Here is a 17,539-nt window from a genome sequence, read left to right as displayed (position 1 = left end):
TTATTTACGGGACTGCCTGCTGCCACCAATAGCCTCCCATCGACCTGTGCGCTCCCATAGGGAGGGCCTCCTCAGGGTGCCGTCAGTCAAACAATGTCGATTGGTGACCCCCAGGGGGAGGGCCTTCTCTGTGGGGGCACCTGCCCTCTGGAATGAGCTGTTACGACAACACCCTGACCTCCGGACTTTTCGTCGCAAGTTGAAGACGTTTTTGTTCTACCACACAGGGCTGGCTTGAAGTAATAGTAATTTTAATAGGGGTTTATTATAGTTTTATTACTGTTTTTTAAGTTTTAATTTGGCCAAATTGAATTAGTTTTTTAATAGGTTTTTAAAATTTTTATATTATATATATAATTGTGTTTTATCAGGCTGTAAACCGCCCTGAGTCCTTTGGGAGAAGGGCGGTATAGAAATCAAATAAATAAATAAATAAAGTCTCACTAAGAATTTATATAAATGTTTTACAATCCTCTAATGGTTGAATAATATTACATTATAAGTAGAAGCTTTCCAATAGTATAGAAAACAAACAATATATCAAATACTAGAATATAATATATATGAATTACCTGAATAATAATGCTGTAATTCTCCTTTGAAAATAAGGGTGGATTATCATTTATATCAGATACATCAATATTGACTGTAGTTGTGTTGATTCTTGGGGGGGATCCATTGTCTGATGCTTGAACTGTCAAAGTGTAACCTGAAATCTTCAAAATGAAACACACAGAAAAATATTAACACAATTAGGCTCTATTCTTTTGAACTATAAAATCTACATATTTTCCGCATTTTGCATTAAGCAATTTTATACAGAGCATTTATGAATGAACAACACAGCATCTGGACATAAACAATGCTAGTTGCTTTACACCAGGGGTCCTCAAAAGTTTTAAAGAGGAGGCCAATTCACAGTCCATCAGACTGTTGGGAGGGCCAGACTGGCTAAGTGGGTGTGGCTAGGTGGTCATGTGACTGGGTGGGCATGGCTATATGGTCATGTGACTGGGTGGGCATGGCCAATTTAGCAGTCCACTGAACAATACACATAAATTAAACTTTCATTTGTTTTGCTCTTGGGGTGTTTGTTTTATTTGCTTTAGTTTGCATGTTGCTCTTTTGGTTGGCTTTTATTTTTACTAGATTGTTTTTTAAGTTGTTTAGTGGTCCACTTCAGATACTCAGTTTTGCAGCAATTCTTCTCAGCCCCAAGGAGCTTATAATCAACAAATCTCTCTCTCACTGTCTGTCTGTCTGTGTCTGTCTCTCTCTGTCCCCCCACAGCATCTTCTGCAGGATTCCCTTCAATCCTGGCAGTGCTCTGGGATACCTCATTGAATTCCATTCCATTCCTTTCCCATTCCATCCTATTTCCATTCCATCCTATTGCTATTGCTATTGCATCCCATCCCATCCCATCCCCACCCCTATCTCCATTCTATTCTCTCCTATTTCTATTCCATTCCATGCCCTTCTTGAGAAAGAAATACAAGATGGAAATGTTTCTGTGATCTCAGGACAGTTCCAAGGAAGATGGATATGTCTTTGCGATTGCAAGAAGCTTAAGAGAGGACTTTGTAACCAGATGGCTGATCCTTTAAGATTTATAACATCAAAGAATAAGCAGAGATACAAATGACATTTAAGTAAGAATGCAAGAGATAATTACAGAATTGGAATATTAACAATGTTTTAAAAACAAGAGTAGCTAGCAGCAATTCTAGTGAAGAATATAAAATGTATGATATTAAAAATAAAGTTAAAGCCTGTATTAAAGATTATTAGAGGATTATAAAAATGGTGAGAATAGAGGGAAAGGAGTGTTAAGGAATTTAAATTAAGAAAATATGAAATTTTTTAAGCATAAACAATGAAATTGAAATAATTTAGGATAAAACTTCCAATAGAATATTTGAATATAAGTATGGATTTTTTTTAATAAGAAGAAATGTTTGCTTTTTTTCTAATTTGCTCTTTTATTAAGAATGGATAATTTGGAAATTGTTATTGGTGATGGGAGATCCTTTTGAAATTGATGAAATGTAAGAGAAAATTTCTTTAGATTTTATTTTGTCTCTTTTATTTTATTTCTTTTTTTGTTATAGGTCTTTTTTTCTTTTTGATGAAACTAGGCACAATTATTGTTATATTTTGTGGAATGTAAGATGGTGATTGAAGGAAATTGTGTTGAGGATAAATATTTTAATGACGAAGGGAAGGACAAGAAAGGGGGTAAAAAATATGGGAATTAGACTTGATTTAACGCTATTTCAGGATAGGGGGAAGGAACAGATTTTATGATAGAAATGTGCAAATAATAAAATATTAGGAGGGAAAGGGAAATATATTAGATAAATGACACAATGGTGTGTGTGTGTGTGTGAAATCTGAATTATGTTTAATTATGTACCTGACTGATACCTTGTTCAAAAATGATTTGTATGTGGTTTATTTTTAAAAAAATAAAAAATAAATTTCTGGGGAAAAAAAAGAAATCTTTGAAGATGTGGACACCCAGTTCGCATGGAGACTATACCTGCAACCTTGGATTCTTTTCTTAGGTTCAGAGAAAATCATTTTATTTAATGTAGTCAAATTATAGCAACTATGAAATTGAGGTTTTCTATTCTTTTTTACAGAATGGACTTTTTGCTGAAAGAAGAAGAACACTGAATTGAGGATTTTGTATTTGAAGACTAAGAAATATTTGGACAAAATGAAGGGGTGAAATTACTTGTAAACTACTTAACTAATAGATAATATCTAGAAATACTGTTAAAATCATTACAAACATAATCTTAAGTATGACCCCTACTTTCTCTCTGTCGAGAAGTTTAGCCACTTTAATTTCCCCCAAGGTGGGATCAATTGTGAAAGGATTTCCTTGGTTGCCATCTATAATAGAGTATCGAATGCGGTTGTTTAAAGGCCCATCAGCATCAGCTGCAAGAATCTAAAAGAGACACATTTCTCAATTAAAACCAAAACAAGTAGACAGTGATTTTTTTTCAAATCATTTAAATCATTTAATAAACATTTTCCCGATTCATAACTCTTATCTAAACCAATCTATCCTTAGTTATAAATTCAATCATATTGCAGAATCAATATTCAGGGCATTGTAATATTCTGTATCCTCAGTTTAATAACAATAGCATGTAGACTTATATACCGCTTCCCAGTGCTTTACAGCACTCTCTAAGCAGTTTACTCTCTAAGCAGCAACATAGATGGAAGGCTGAGTCAACCTTGAGCCGGTGAGAATCAAATTGCTGAACTGTTGGGAGTTGGTGATCAGCAGAAGTAGCCTGCAATACTGCATGCTAACCACTGCACCACCATGGCTCTTAAAATAATATTTCAGAAAAATCAGCAAATATGGAACAGTGTTATTCTCTCACGCAGTGCTGTTTAAGCATAATTTTTGTTCTTCTAAAATGCAAGAGTCACACAGGACTATCTCAGGGAAGCTAGGAATGGAAGTACATACCGTGATGATTAATTGTTCAACCTCAGCATCTTCACTGATTACTGCTGTATAAGTGTCTTGACTGAATACTGGAGTATTATCATTGATATCAGTTATGTTGATATTCACTGTTACAACATCACTTAGTGAAGGTGTTCCTCCATCAGTGGCTTCTACCATCAGAAAATGCTCAGAGGAAATTTCATAATCAAGCCTTCCAATAATAAAAATCCCACCTAGAAAAAAAGAAAATGACACTAATAGTTGCAGCAAGTAAAATGACAATGATAAATTTCAAATTGCTTCATAAATTATTTCATGTTTAGTAAATGGTTTGCCCATAAATTGGACCATAAGGAAGGCGCCAAAGAATTGAGGCCTTTGAACTCTGGTGCTAGAGAAGACTCCTGCGAGTCCCTTGGACTGCAAGGTGATCAAACAGGTCAGTCTTAAAGGAGATCAACCCTGACTGCTCTTTAGAAGGCCAGATCCTGAAGATGAAACTGAAATACTTTGGCCACCTATTGAGAAGGAAGGAGTCACTGGAGAAGAGCCTAATGCTGGGAACTACTTAGGGCCAAAGAAAGGGACAAGAGAGAATGAGGTGGCTGGATGGAGTCACTGGACCAGTCAGTGTGAGCTTAAATGGACTACAGGGGATGGTAGAGGACAGGAAGGCCTTGAGAAGCATTGTTCATGGGGTCGTGATGGGTCAGACACAACTTTGCGACTAACAACAACTGGTTTGAAGCTTTAAATGTCTCTGGTTTGTAACATAAAAGAGAGAAACCTCTCTTAAAAATAATCCATGCTGATGGCTGATCATGTTCATAATATGTTCAATAGTATTATTTCTATGGTGCATTTCTGCTAAAAAGATATCAATCAGTAATAAATAAATATTAAAGCAATCAAAGCAACGGTGGGTAATCAACGATTATGCATTGGAAGTTGTTGATCTGCAATTACTCAAATCTGTTATATCTGTGAATGCTTAAAGACTGTCTTTGTAACAGGATTTGAATCTTTCGTTCCTTGTAATCAAATCTACTGCTAATCTCTAAAAGTAAGATGTGCGTAAGTGTCCACTCAGTTAAGTCCAAGGGAGCAACTGTGACATGTCACAAAATGTTTCTAACTTATGTATTTGAAGATATCAGAATGTAAGTATATAATGGCATACAATTTGTAATTGTATTGTCTATGTGTTGTCATGCTGGCATTATTGAGCTGGATCTAAATTGATGTTGATTATGTACATGCTCCTCTTTTCACACCTCAAAGAAGTTGGTTACAATTCTCTTATTGTTGGAAATATAACTCGGAAGTGGCTTCTTTAATATATTTTGAAGTTATTCACCAGCCTATTAATATGACTTTATAATGGTAATTTTTCTGTTTCCTAACCATTTGGTTGGTATAAATAGAATCCATAAACATATCAGGTACTACAATAGATTTTTCAAGCTTTGGATGTAGCCCACAGAATAAAAATCATATAAAACTGGAATAATATAGTAATGCCTGATTGGGTTTTTTTAAAGGTGTGCATTTGTGTGTGTTCAATAAATTTGAATTTTTATTTTAGTTTATTTATACATAGATAGAAAAAGATTTTCAAGCAATTTGTATTATTCACTTGTTTAGTTTATGATTTTTTTCCCTTTTTTGTTCCCTATATCAGCGGTCCCCAACCTTTGCGGCTTGGTGGCCTGGCTAGGGGGAGATAAGGGAACTAAGCTGTATTAGAAAAATTAGAAGAGTATTTCTTAAAAGGTTTTTTTGTCTCATGATCCCTTCACTTTAAAAAATTATAGACAACACCAAAGGAGCTTTGGTTTGTATTTTTTGTTTGGGCAATATTAATGAACAGCTTTATAGCTAATTTACAACTATTTACAATCTTTGCAGCATTTCTCATGATCACCATTAGTGTCAGTAAAAGTCTGTAGAGATTTCAGGTCACTGTTGTCCCAAAGGTGCTTTTTCTGGAAGCAAGTGGGTCTTTTTTTGCTTTGAAGATGTTTTGCTTCTCATCCAAGAAGCTTCTTCGGTTCTGACAGGATAGTGAGGAATTGAAGGATATATATTCCTTACAGAGATATTTGCATCCTTTTAGAAGATAGTCGAAGCACTTGGAAGTTTATCTGTGTCCTCAGGGTCACCTGAGTGCTCCTGGATCTTGAAGTCTGCATTTTTTTCCTCTGGAAATCCATTCCTACTCCCACACTATTCAAAGGGTGTTCATCCCAAATTGTATAGCTAAAAGTCTGTAGAGATTTTCAGTCATCCAGTCATTCAATCATATATAACCAGCGTATGATTGAAAATCACTGAAATAATATACATTACCTAACTGACCAATAAAGTGAGAGTATGTATCATTCCCACTCCCACTAAAGTAGATGATTCTGGACCGGCATTATTTTCAAAGGAAATGTGACAGCACTGCATCACATAAAACTGAACCATCACTTTGAGAGGATGTCAGAGAAAAGCTTTTTTAAAAAGCAAACAATTTAAGCACAATAGTATCTTGTTAAATAAAGTATTGTTTTAATACATCACATTATAGGAATGTTTAAAATGCACACATATATGCAAGCCCATTATGCAATGTTAATGTTAGTAATTTTTCCTTATTTATTAGTAGTTATATGAACCATTACCTGTTTTTGAATCAATACTGAATCTTCCGTGTTCATTTCCACTCACTATGGAGTAGGTGATTTCAGCATTGGCTTCAATATCCCGACTAGCAGCATAGACCTGAAGGATTTCCATTCCAACTATTGCATCTTCTGAGATGGTTGCACTGTATTCTTTATACTCAAAGACAGGAGGATTGTCATTTATATCCAGAACAGAAACCACCAGTGTAGCAGTAGAAGACAGCTTCCTTGGTGAACCTTCATCTTCAGCTTTCAATATTAAATGATATACTGCTTGTAACTCACGGTCTAAGGGCTTTTCCAATTTAAGAATCCCAGAGAATTTGTCAATAGAAAACTGCCCATCTGCATGTGTTAGCAAAGAATAATGAATCTTCTGATTTAAACCTACAATTAAGAAGAAATAGCAGATTAAGGTTCTAAATAGTATTTTCAAATAAATCTCTTTGATCAATGCAAAAAATAATGACAATTATCAGTTTCAAATGTTACTATATTGCTTTTTGCTAGTGTCAGATAACAAACGGTACAGATGTTTACACAACTTACTCTATTTTTTTCAAAATGCACGCATAAATTCAATAGATGCACATGGATCCATAGAATTTAGTCTAAATGGATTCATTGGCCATGATTCTAGTTAAATTATATGCTAGTCATCCATAACCACAAAACTTATATTTATATTCTTGTAATGATTATATCTTTTGTCTTCTAAGCACTCAGTTTTTCCATAGCCCAGAAGATTCTGGGTAACAAAGCTTAATCTAAAGCATGGGTATCAAACTCGATTTCATTGAGGTCTGCATCAGGGTTGTGTTTGACCACTGGGGCCGGGGTGGGCATGGCCAGCTCAATGTCACTTGTGTCCGGGGCACCTGTGGTGGCCAGAGTACTCTGCCAGTGAAAACTCTAGCTCAGGCTCCTGAGCTCTGTTTTTGGCTGCCACAGCCTCCTACAACCCTCTGCCAGCAAAAATGGAGCTTGGGAGCCTGTTTTCACTGCCAGAAGCACCATGGACTGGTCCTTCACTGTTTCCAGAGCCCTGGGCCTTGAAATTGATACCCCTGATCTAAAGTAAGAAAAACTTCACAATCACATAGGCGCTGGCTGCCAGCTAGAAGTAGTAGCTAGTAGCAATACATGCACAGGAGCTATGAGTTATGGCAAGATTATGCTCAGCCACATCTGCAAGTTATAGATTGTGTCATAAAAAGACTTATAAAATATAATTAACAAGCAAAAGCATAAATAGCAGAACTTTGTTTTAGAAATAATTATTCTATAACTCATACCTGCATCTGCATCAGTAGCATGAACTCTTGTCAGCAAAGTGTTCAATTCAGTGTTCTCAAACACTGTAATGGAGTAGGTTTCTGCTGTAAACTCTGGAGGGTTATCATTGGTATCTTCTATATTCAGAATAATATTAGACTGGCAAAATCTTCCTCCTGCATCTGAAGCCTTCACCATAAGGGAATATACAGATTTTTGTTCACGATCAAGTGTTGCTAATGTTTTCAGTTCACCTACAAAAGAAGCAGTGAAAATAAAGGAACCATGTGATGTTAAGAACTGCATTTATAATTTGATAGACCAGATTAAAGAGATCCTCTGAATCTCTTCAAAATGACATGTAGTTATTACTATACCAAATAGTTTAGTAGCGTTCACAAACTGGTTCTCATTGCTTACTAACATTTACAACTTTTAAGAAGCAGAAAGACCAATAAAATCTTTGTAGAACTCTACTTTTTACTTCCCTCCATTGAGAAACCTATCCATTTATCTGCTCTTTTTTGTTTTCAGTTGTTAACCATCTAAGAATTACTTAAGGGTTAAGGCCCTGATAAAAGACCTTTGTCAAAAGGTTTTTTGAAAATGCAAGTGTATAAAATGTGCAGTGTCATCTCCATCCATGAGCCTGATTAAAAAACAGACTAAAAGTTTGGTAAAGGATTTCCTTTGGATAACTAGATTGATTTTCCAACATGGTAACACTTCTTTCTTTATGCTAAAATAGTTATTTCCCCCCTCTAATTTATGTCTGGAAGAACATAATAAATAATGAATACCTTACAGCTTGCAAATCAAATCCATCCAACCATAATTCTGGAATAAAAGTAATTTAAAATACCAAGAGCTAAAACAGTTCAGAAATATAAAATGATATAAGCTATTCATGTTAAACTAATCAAAATAAAATCTTGAACTGACTAATTGCAGAGTAAGCCCATTAGTATTGAGCTTACAAGTATTTCAGATCTCTAGATGGTGGGGCATCTCTAGAAGGTGAACATTCAGCAACATCTTAAAGCATTTAATTGTTGGCAAGGCGAGCAAATATATATTTGCTTTGATTGGCTTCTCTGCTAGGTAGATTTTTTATTCATGATTTTAGCTACAGTAGTCTTACAAATGTAATTGACAGACTCAAATTAAAGCTATTTGGGAGAACAGGTAAATATTAGTGACTCCAATACTCAAGTGTCCCATTCCTAGAGTGTCAACATTAGAGTCTTTGGTGGCTACAAATTGGTAGAAGAATCATGCTCAATAACTGTTGTTCTGCCAAACTAATGAGGCGATGGCCTTCTGTTGCCTAAATCACCAGAAAACCAACTATACAAACACCTACAAACAGTAAGGAAGAGCTAAGGTTTCAATAAAAGTTTATAACTTCTAAATACTACCTGTGTCTGGATTGAGTCTGAATTCTTCTGCTCCAGCACCATATAATGTATAAGTTATTTCTGCATTGGAACGAATATCTGCATCTGTAGCCATGACTTGCATGATGAACTTGCCCGGAGGGGAATCTTCTGGAACAGTGTCTGTATACCAGGCCTAAAAGCATTTGTAAGATAATTGTGAGTAAATATACATTAAGGATTTAAGATGTGGACTAAAAGACATGGCATTATTAAGATCAGATATTACAAGATTTGAAAAGGTGAGAGACAAATTATAAAAATATTCAAAAGTTACTCTTACATGTTTTCTAGAGTTCCATACTGTTCTTCTGATTCACCAGCCCCCACAAAATTGAAAACATAACAAGGGAAACATCCTAGCCCTGCCCCTTTCAGCCCCAAGTCCTTTATTACTACCTGTCTTAAGAGACTGGATGATAACCGCTAACCAATGGTTTCCACATCAAAAAAATTGCCATATCTATATTAAAACTCTTCAGCTTTCTGCCATCTGTCTCTTTCCTATAAGTCCTATAATATTCAAATAATATGAAAGACTGTCAAAAATTATAGAAAGTTTCAACAGCTTGGAAAGATTGCTGTAGAAAACAACAGCAAGCTTTTTACTTTTAAAATATGGTATTAACTGTTGTTTTTTTAAAAAAAACAATACATTCTTACTCCTTTCTGTATACTATGCATGTGTCGCAATAGTCTGAATAGTTTACAATTAAAAGTTTAAAAAAAATTGTAAACAGCCTGATGCCAAATAGATAAACTAAGCCTCACCCCACTTTAACCCTACAGGACTCAGCCATCATTCTGTCCTAAAGCTTGTGATACTAAACAGGTCTTTTAATAGTTTCCTGAATACCATCAGATTAACTTCCTGGATGTTATTAATATAAATTAGGGTTAACAGATATACTGACTTAAAATGTTTCTGGGACTTGTTAATTTTCTCTCCCCAAAATAATTATTCAGTTTGAACATTAGCATTCTTGTTATCTAGATGGCAGAATGTTTTCAAGTTAGAAATAAACATCTATCAGAAATCCAGACCAATACCTTTTCACAAACTGGGCTATTGTCGTTTGAATCAAGGACTTTTACTTCTACCACCGCTTTAGCAGCAAACATCCCATCAGTAGCTGTGATATTTAGAAGGTAATTATCTTTTACTTCTCTGTCCAATTGCTTTTTGACATAAACTTTCCATTCATTCTGTATGTTTTCTACAGCAAACTGTTCCAATGGATCACCTCCTAAATAATTAAAAAGAGAATATATGTTTATGCCATGAAAAAAATGAATATATTTAAGACTTAAAAATTCTAAACATGATATTGGAAGATGCTGAAGTATTCACTGAAAATGCTGGGCATCCCTTGCCCCCCAACATGCTATAAAGATTTAGTACTAATAAATTTATTAGTACTAGTACTAATAAAAAGTCCAATATTTTATGCAGATAAACTGGCACTCTCCAGATACATGTACAATACACAGAAATCATTAGTTTAAATTATTACAATAAAACAAGCCCATATTAATACAAGATATTATAAACCTTATTATATTTAGAGTATACCTCTATACAATTTTAAATAAAAGCTGAACCAGCGTATTTGAGAAAAAATGTAATGCTGCTTCAATAAGAATTATATTCTGGTTCAGCATGTTTTGCATGCAAATAGTTTCACCTCTGTAAAAACATGTATCCAATGCTTCAGTATTTTTTTCAAACATGGAAACTTTAATATGAGTGGACCAAGTCCTAGAATTCTCAGCCAAGTTTGAAAAACACTATTTTAGACTATTAGGAATATGAAAGTTTTCCTCAAATAATTGTTACGCATTATTTGATGTAACAAATGTGTCTTCTATTTTTCCAGGCATACCAGTCTTTTCTATCTTACTGTTTTTAATATTTTTTTATGTTGCATTAATTGCCTAACAGAACTTTATGGATTTTTTTTTTAAATCCATAAAATCAAATCAAGGGTTATTTATATATTGCTAAATAAGCAGGGCAAACAAATATGCAGACTTGTAAGCTATTACTACTCAAACATTGTTAAAGGCTTTAAAGGTTCGACTATTGCCTGCTTTGAATCCCTTCTTTATAGTGTACCCAACTGGCAATAATTTTGGATGGGAAAAAATATCAGCATTGCTGAATGCATACTAGACACATTCCAAACTGTAAATACTTATTTGACAGCTATAGTGGTATTTTTTTAAGTAATGGAACTCTTACAATCAATACAAATAATTGTTTCATAATAAAAATTATATATAGTGTGTGTGCATGTGTGTACATGTGTACACGTTTATTCAACTTTGTTGAATAAACAATAGCTAGAGATTCAGAGATTCAGGTTAACGGAAGAATTCAGAAGACCTGAAGTTATGATGGTTTCACGTAATGTAGCAATACAAAACATATAGTTAAAATGTCTAAATATATTTCTAAATATTTACCGGTAATAAAATAGTTGACTTGTTTATTAGAATATTCTGAATCGGCATCGGTGGTGCTTATTATAGCAACTACTCCTCCAACTGGATCATCTTCACTGACCGTTCCTTTATAAATCTCTGCAGTAAACTGAGGAGGGCTGTCATTCACATCAGCTACATAAACCTCCACAACAGTGGTGGACGACAACTGCATTTTTTCAGCACGGTCAGATGCCACCACAACAATTTGGTATTTGTCCTGCTTTTCCTGGTCAAGCTCTCTTAAAGTGGTAATCCAGCCAGTTTCCAAATTTATGCCAAAAGACTCTAGGATTTCAGTATCCTGGTTCGGCTCCAGCTTGTAAGTAATTTGTCCGTTGTTCCCAGAATCCTGGTCCATTGCTTTTACTCGTATGACTTTTGATCCAGCTGGCATATTTTCTACTAAGTATGCTTCATAAGGATTGGCTTCAAAGATCGGTGCATTATCATTTGTATCTTTGATTTGAATACTTATGTCTACAGAAGAGACAACTTTATAATTTTCCTTCATAAAATATGCAAGCACTGAGAACTGGTACCATTTAGTTACCTCATGATCCAGACTTTTTTCAACTTTTAGCCTTCCATTATGCTTGTCTATCACAAAATAATCATCTTTATTTCTTTCAGGTATATATCCTTTAACAAGATTGTATAACAAGGTATGGGTGTGCTCTGCTCGTATAATATCAATTTCAGTCCCAATAGGAGTATCTTCAGAAAGAATATAAGAATAAAATGGTTCTGAAAATTTTGGCAAACGTATTTCAGGAGAGAGTATTCTAACATATAGGGGGACACTAGAATCCTTTTGTGGGGATCCACCATCCATTGCTCTAACAAAAAATGTAAGAAACTGATTTTCTAGCCCAATTAAGCTTTCTTTTGTAGTTATTACTCCAGTCAAATGATCAATTTCTAAATTCTCCTCAACATGTTCAGAATCTGCTTCAATTGTGTATGTGATATCTGCATTTGAGCCTTCATCAGCATCGGAAGCCAAGACTTTAATGATAGATGTACCTCTTGGAACATCAGATCCAATACTGACCTCATACTCAGTTGCTCGGAACAAAGGAGCATTATCATTAACATCAGTAAGTATGACATTGATGCTGCAGAATGCCACTTTCCCCCCAGCATCCTTAGCCATGAACCTAATATAGATGACCTTTTCGGCCTGAGTTTCACGATCAAGTATTTCCAAAGTAAATAATTGCCCCCTCTCATTAGTATAAAATCTGTCTTTTGCAAAATCATTCATAATATGATATGTTACAGATCCATAACTGCCAGTATCTTTATCTGTAGCTTTGACTTCGGTCACCAGGGTATGCAATGGAGTATTTTCAGCTAATTCTACCTCATATTCATTCTGACTGAACACAGGACTATGCAAATTGGCTCTGATTACATTTATGTGAACCTGAGCTGAACTTCTAAAGACTCCATCAGAGACAGATATATTGAGATGATAATTTGGTTTCAGAGTCTGCCTATGTATGTTTGAAAGAGTGATGACCCCAGTCTTGCTATGGATAACAAAATGTATGTTATCATTCCCTGTTAATATGAAATATTCAAGCTTTTCTGTATCTGAACTGTCTGGATCTGAGGCTTTTACACATGTTACAAAGTGCCCATGAGGAGCCAATTCACTGATATTAGATTTATAAAGCAGCTGGTTAAACACTGGTGGATTATCATTCAGATCCGTGATATCAACAGTTACAACAATGTCACTGCTCAGTGGAGGCATTCCACTGTCTATTGCTCTTACCAACAATATGTGTTGCTGAGCTTGTTCAAAATCCAAGCTCCTTGATGTCAGAATGAGCCCCGTACTATCTATAACAAAATAATCATTGTTCCTGCTAAAGTTGCCTACCAAGTGGTAAGAAATCTTTCTGTTTAATCCAGAATCAGCATCAGTTGCCCTGACATGTACAACAGATGTTCCAATTATAGATGCCTCAGAAATTGTGGCAGCATATATTTGCTCTGTAAAGATAGGAGGATTATCATTGATGTCTTCAATTATTATATCCACAAACACTTCAGCATGGGCCCCTGTCAATGAATCAGTTGCCCGGATGCTCAATTTGTAAGCAGGATGGGCCTCAAAATCTAAGGGGGCAATAACATTGAGAACTCCAGTGTTGAAGTTGATATCAAATTGATCAAAAGGATCACCATCTGTGATGCTGTAGAAGACTTTGAGCCCCTCTGGACTATATGCTTGCACATGAACCACTGGACTATGGAGTGGGATATTTTCTGGTATTTCTGCACTATAGAAAGTTTTTTCAAATATTGGCATGGCTTTATTTACCACAGTGATTGGAACAATAACTTCAGCAGACAAACTTGGTTCTCCTTTATCCTGGGCTATCACAGTAAGACAATACTCTTTGTTTAGTGTGTCTGGGTCAAATTTTTTCTTGAGTGTGATTTCACCGGTTTCCCCTATTTGGAATTGGTCACTATGTTCCTTGAAATAATACTGTATTTCACCATTCCTACCAATATCATTGTCTACAGCAGTGACATAGTGAATCACTTCACCAACTTCAGTATCTATTTTAACAGTGGCATAATATGGAAGATTGACAAAGACAGGGGCATTATCATTTATGTCTTCTATAGTGATCTTTACCACAAGATGTACAATGATGGATTGTACACTTGGATTATGTTCTGCAGTCACTTCTACCACAATATCAAATGATTCCTGTTGCTCACGGTCAAATGGCATTCCAGTGGTTGAAAGGACTCCAGAAGTATAACTGATTTTAAATCGATTATCTGGATTTAAAATCTGATAGAATAAAGGTTCATTTATTTGATTTCCTACAGCAGTGATGACTGCTACTGTTCTCGCTTCTGTGGAATTTTCCTGGACCACAGCATTATAAGAACTACGTGTGAATTTCAGCTGATTTGCCTTGGCCTCTTTTACATTAATTTTTACAGATGTAGTGCTTGAAAACCTGCCATCTGATGCTCTGATTGTCAATTCATACCGACTTCTTAGTTGAGTTGTATTTTGTACTGTTATCCACCCAGTCTTGGAATTGATTGAAAATTTTTCTCCAATGTTGCCTTCAGTGATAGAATACATGAGTTGTGAGAAGGCTTCTGAATCTGGATCATTTGCATTTACCGTAACAACTTTTACTCCTTTATATGTTGGCACTAGAACAGTTGCTTCATATAGGTCTTTAGAGAACACTGGAGGACAATCATTGATGTCAATTATGGAAATAGTAACATTAGCTGCATATTCTGCAGACAAGCGTGGTATTCCCATATCATATACTTGCACAGAGAAATGAAAAATATTGGTTTCTTCATAATCCAAGGTCATTACTGTACGAATGGCTCCTGTACTAGAATCAATGGCAAAATATTTATGGGCAGATGGTTCAACAATCTGATAGACAAGTAAAGCATTTGATTCTTTGTCAGCATCTGTAGCTCGAATCACTAATGGCATATTCCTCTCTGTTAGAACCACACTATTAATCGAAGCAGATTCACTGATGAGTCCTGTGTATTCTGATTGCATAAAGGTTGGTGCATTATCATTCTCATCTCGAAGGTGCACCAGTACAGTGGTGTTAGTGGACTGGCCAGCCATATTAGTTCCCTGAATAATAAGACTATAAAAAGGCAAGGTTTCAAAATCAAGAATCTTCTGAGACGTGATAACACCAGAATGTGAGTTTATAGTGAAGGCATCACCTATGTTGCCCTCTTTTATTTCATAGGCTACAGATGACTGGCTATGTGTAATAACCATGATGATGAAGCTGCCAATGCTGCTGTTTTCACTGATTTCTGCAGAATATTCTTGGGAGGAAAACTTGGGCAATGCATTGTCAGAGATAGTGACAGAAATGTGCACAGCTGTAACTTCATTCATTGAGGGGATCCCTTTATCTGTTGCCTTCACCATCAAAGTGTACTCATCCTGAATCCTGAGATCCAATTCTTTTGCGGTAGTAATACTACCCAAGACTGGGTCGATATTGAAAGCATTTCTAATATTTCCTGTTTGGGAGAAAGAAAAATAGAAGGACAGGAAATTAATGATCTGAAAAATAATAATAATTTATTTAGATTTACAATTGTTCCTTACTGAACACCAACTTATTAGATTCAAATAATATAAAGCACAATGTTCTTTAAATGCCATGGCATTTTATGCTGAAGTAAAACTAAAAACTTAGAATGAGTCTTGCATATAAGCTCTCAAACTGGTATTCAGCAAAGGAGCTGAATTCTGCAAGTGCCTGAAATTGTATGCAGTCAGGAGAAGAAATCAAGTGGGCTATAAGCATTGGAAAAGCCTTGCCCCCATGTGCAGAATAGGAATGTAGTGGGCTGCTGATGGATGGAGTTCTCTGACCCTGCTTTTCTAAATCCATAGTAATCTAGAATATTTTGGGAGGGGAGAGGTTAATTTATATGGTCACATTTTCAAAACTGATTTTTTCACCAAAATCCAGCCTGCAAATTGTAGTCAAATGTCCTTTGATCAAGTCTCAATTGAAGCTTAATTAGTAGTTCATTAGCAGCCCTTTTATGTCATTATTTTTAAATCTAAAAACACTTCAGTGGCTTAATTAAAACATTTTTTAGCTAAATTACTCCCAATTAAAATGTATAGACTTGAGGCTCTGTATTAAAATTTTTACTTTGAGAAAAGACAGTTTCGTTCTGACTACTGAATAAAAACAGGAACAAATAGGCTTTTTTCTGAATGGCAGAAAATAGTCTGGCATTTCACACTGCCTAGGAAATCCCCAAAAATTAAGACAGCAAATATTTTTCCTAATACTTTAATTACAGAACATAGCAAGAGAATTTTAAATCCACCACTTCGTAATGACTGTTTTTATTAATATGTTTAAATTATGTATTTGGGTAGGCTGTTGATATTATCCTTTTTTAATATTGAAAGTCATAAACAGAGTGCCATTCTTAGAATATTCCATTTCTAATCCTTTAAGCCATTACAAGCATTTAAGGAATGTTCATTTCATATGCCTAAAATGTTTGCCCTAATGCTTTCGCTGTAGAGTTGCTGAATAGACCAGAAATAACAATGTTGAGAAAGTTTTAACATTTCCTCCCACAATGTTCTCTGGATAAATAAGGAAGAAGAATTTGTAAGGAAAGAAGAGAAAGATTGGGTGACAGGGAGCAAGCTGGAAAACAGACATTTGACCAGATAGTGTTTTCATTTCAAAAGAATGTCCTTTCTTCTAGACCAGTGGTTCCCAATCTTTTTTTGGACATGCCCCACCTAAGCATCTCTAAAATCCTGATTCCCCACCCCACCCCATGATATATAATTCTCACTATTCAAAAAGTGAACTCCTACTCATGCAGAGGAAGCCTAAAAGGCCATTAATTTGGTTTAAACAAGGCTCCAATTGCCCCCATTAAAAATCAAATCCCCCCCCTCCCATGGGGCGTGGGCTCCACGTTAGGAACCACTGTTATAGACTAATTGCACACATCATGGGGTGCTATGTTTCATACATTTTAATTGATAGATTACAACCTAAACTCAAATGTGGGGTTCTAACCTTTATATTTAAATCAAAGTAGATTCCCTTTATATAACCTTCATATAACCTTCTATGCTGTGAAGGTCTGGTTGGAAATCTATTGTACCAGAAGCCATCCTTCTGTAAATGGAAAACTGTATGACTCTAGAAATACGGGTCATTTTCAGAGATGCCTTTTGATTTATGGAACTTTCTTTAAAGTAGCAGCTGTATTTCATCGTTTTGGATCCTAGAAACAGACATTTCTAATCTCTTGCTGCTTTTAGTGTAGCATATTCCAGATAATATACAGATTGTAATTTTTTAAAATTTGTAAAGTAACAGAACCATTACTCAGCTACATTTAAAACAGGGAGAAAACAAAATTAACCAATCATTATTTAATTTTAATGGTTAATAATCTGAGGATTTTTCTTTCTGGGGAGAGGATGCCATTTTGCTTCGGGCTATATAAATAAGTCGAACAAAAATAAATTCAGTGTAGATCAAATACTTTTGAAAGTATGCTTTATACTATTTTGAATAATGCAGGTCTGATCACAATTTCCCTATTGGAAACTGGATATTTTCATACTTCTACATTTTAATCTTTACAATATAGTGAAAATATTGGAA

The 17,539-nt window shown here is 35.2% G+C and overlaps 1 protein-coding gene across 1 annotated transcript in view; it reads right to left on the bottom strand.

The window, feature by feature from the left end:
- FAT1 (FAT atypical cadherin 1) overlaps positions 1 to 17,539 on the bottom strand; it is a 160,631-nt gene that overhangs the window by 25,776 nt on the left and 117,316 nt on the right. The window contains exons 9-16 of the mRNA XM_058192144.1: positions 11,325 to 15,398; positions 9,909 to 10,105; positions 8,841 to 8,994; positions 7,443 to 7,676; positions 6,145 to 6,534; positions 3,497 to 3,711; positions 2,822 to 2,959; positions 573 to 716 (exon numbers count right to left, since the gene is read on the bottom strand). Of these exons, the coding sequence (XP_058048127.1) occupies positions 573 to 716; positions 2,822 to 2,959; positions 3,497 to 3,711; positions 6,145 to 6,534; positions 7,443 to 7,676; positions 8,841 to 8,994; positions 9,909 to 10,105; positions 11,325 to 15,398 (5,546 nt within the window). The remainder of the gene's footprint in view (positions 1 to 572; positions 717 to 2,821; positions 2,960 to 3,496; positions 3,712 to 6,144; positions 6,535 to 7,442; positions 7,677 to 8,840; positions 8,995 to 9,908; positions 10,106 to 11,324; positions 15,399 to 17,539) is intronic.

The sequence above is a fragment of the Ahaetulla prasina genome, chromosome 8 (assembly GCF_028640845.1).
Source record: "Ahaetulla prasina isolate Xishuangbanna chromosome 8, ASM2864084v1, whole genome shotgun sequence".
Lineage (NCBI taxonomy): Eukaryota > Metazoa > Chordata > Lepidosauria > Squamata > Colubridae > Ahaetulla > Ahaetulla prasina.
Note: the sequence above shows the minus strand (reverse complement) of the source record. Positions and strands in the feature narration are given on the sequence as shown.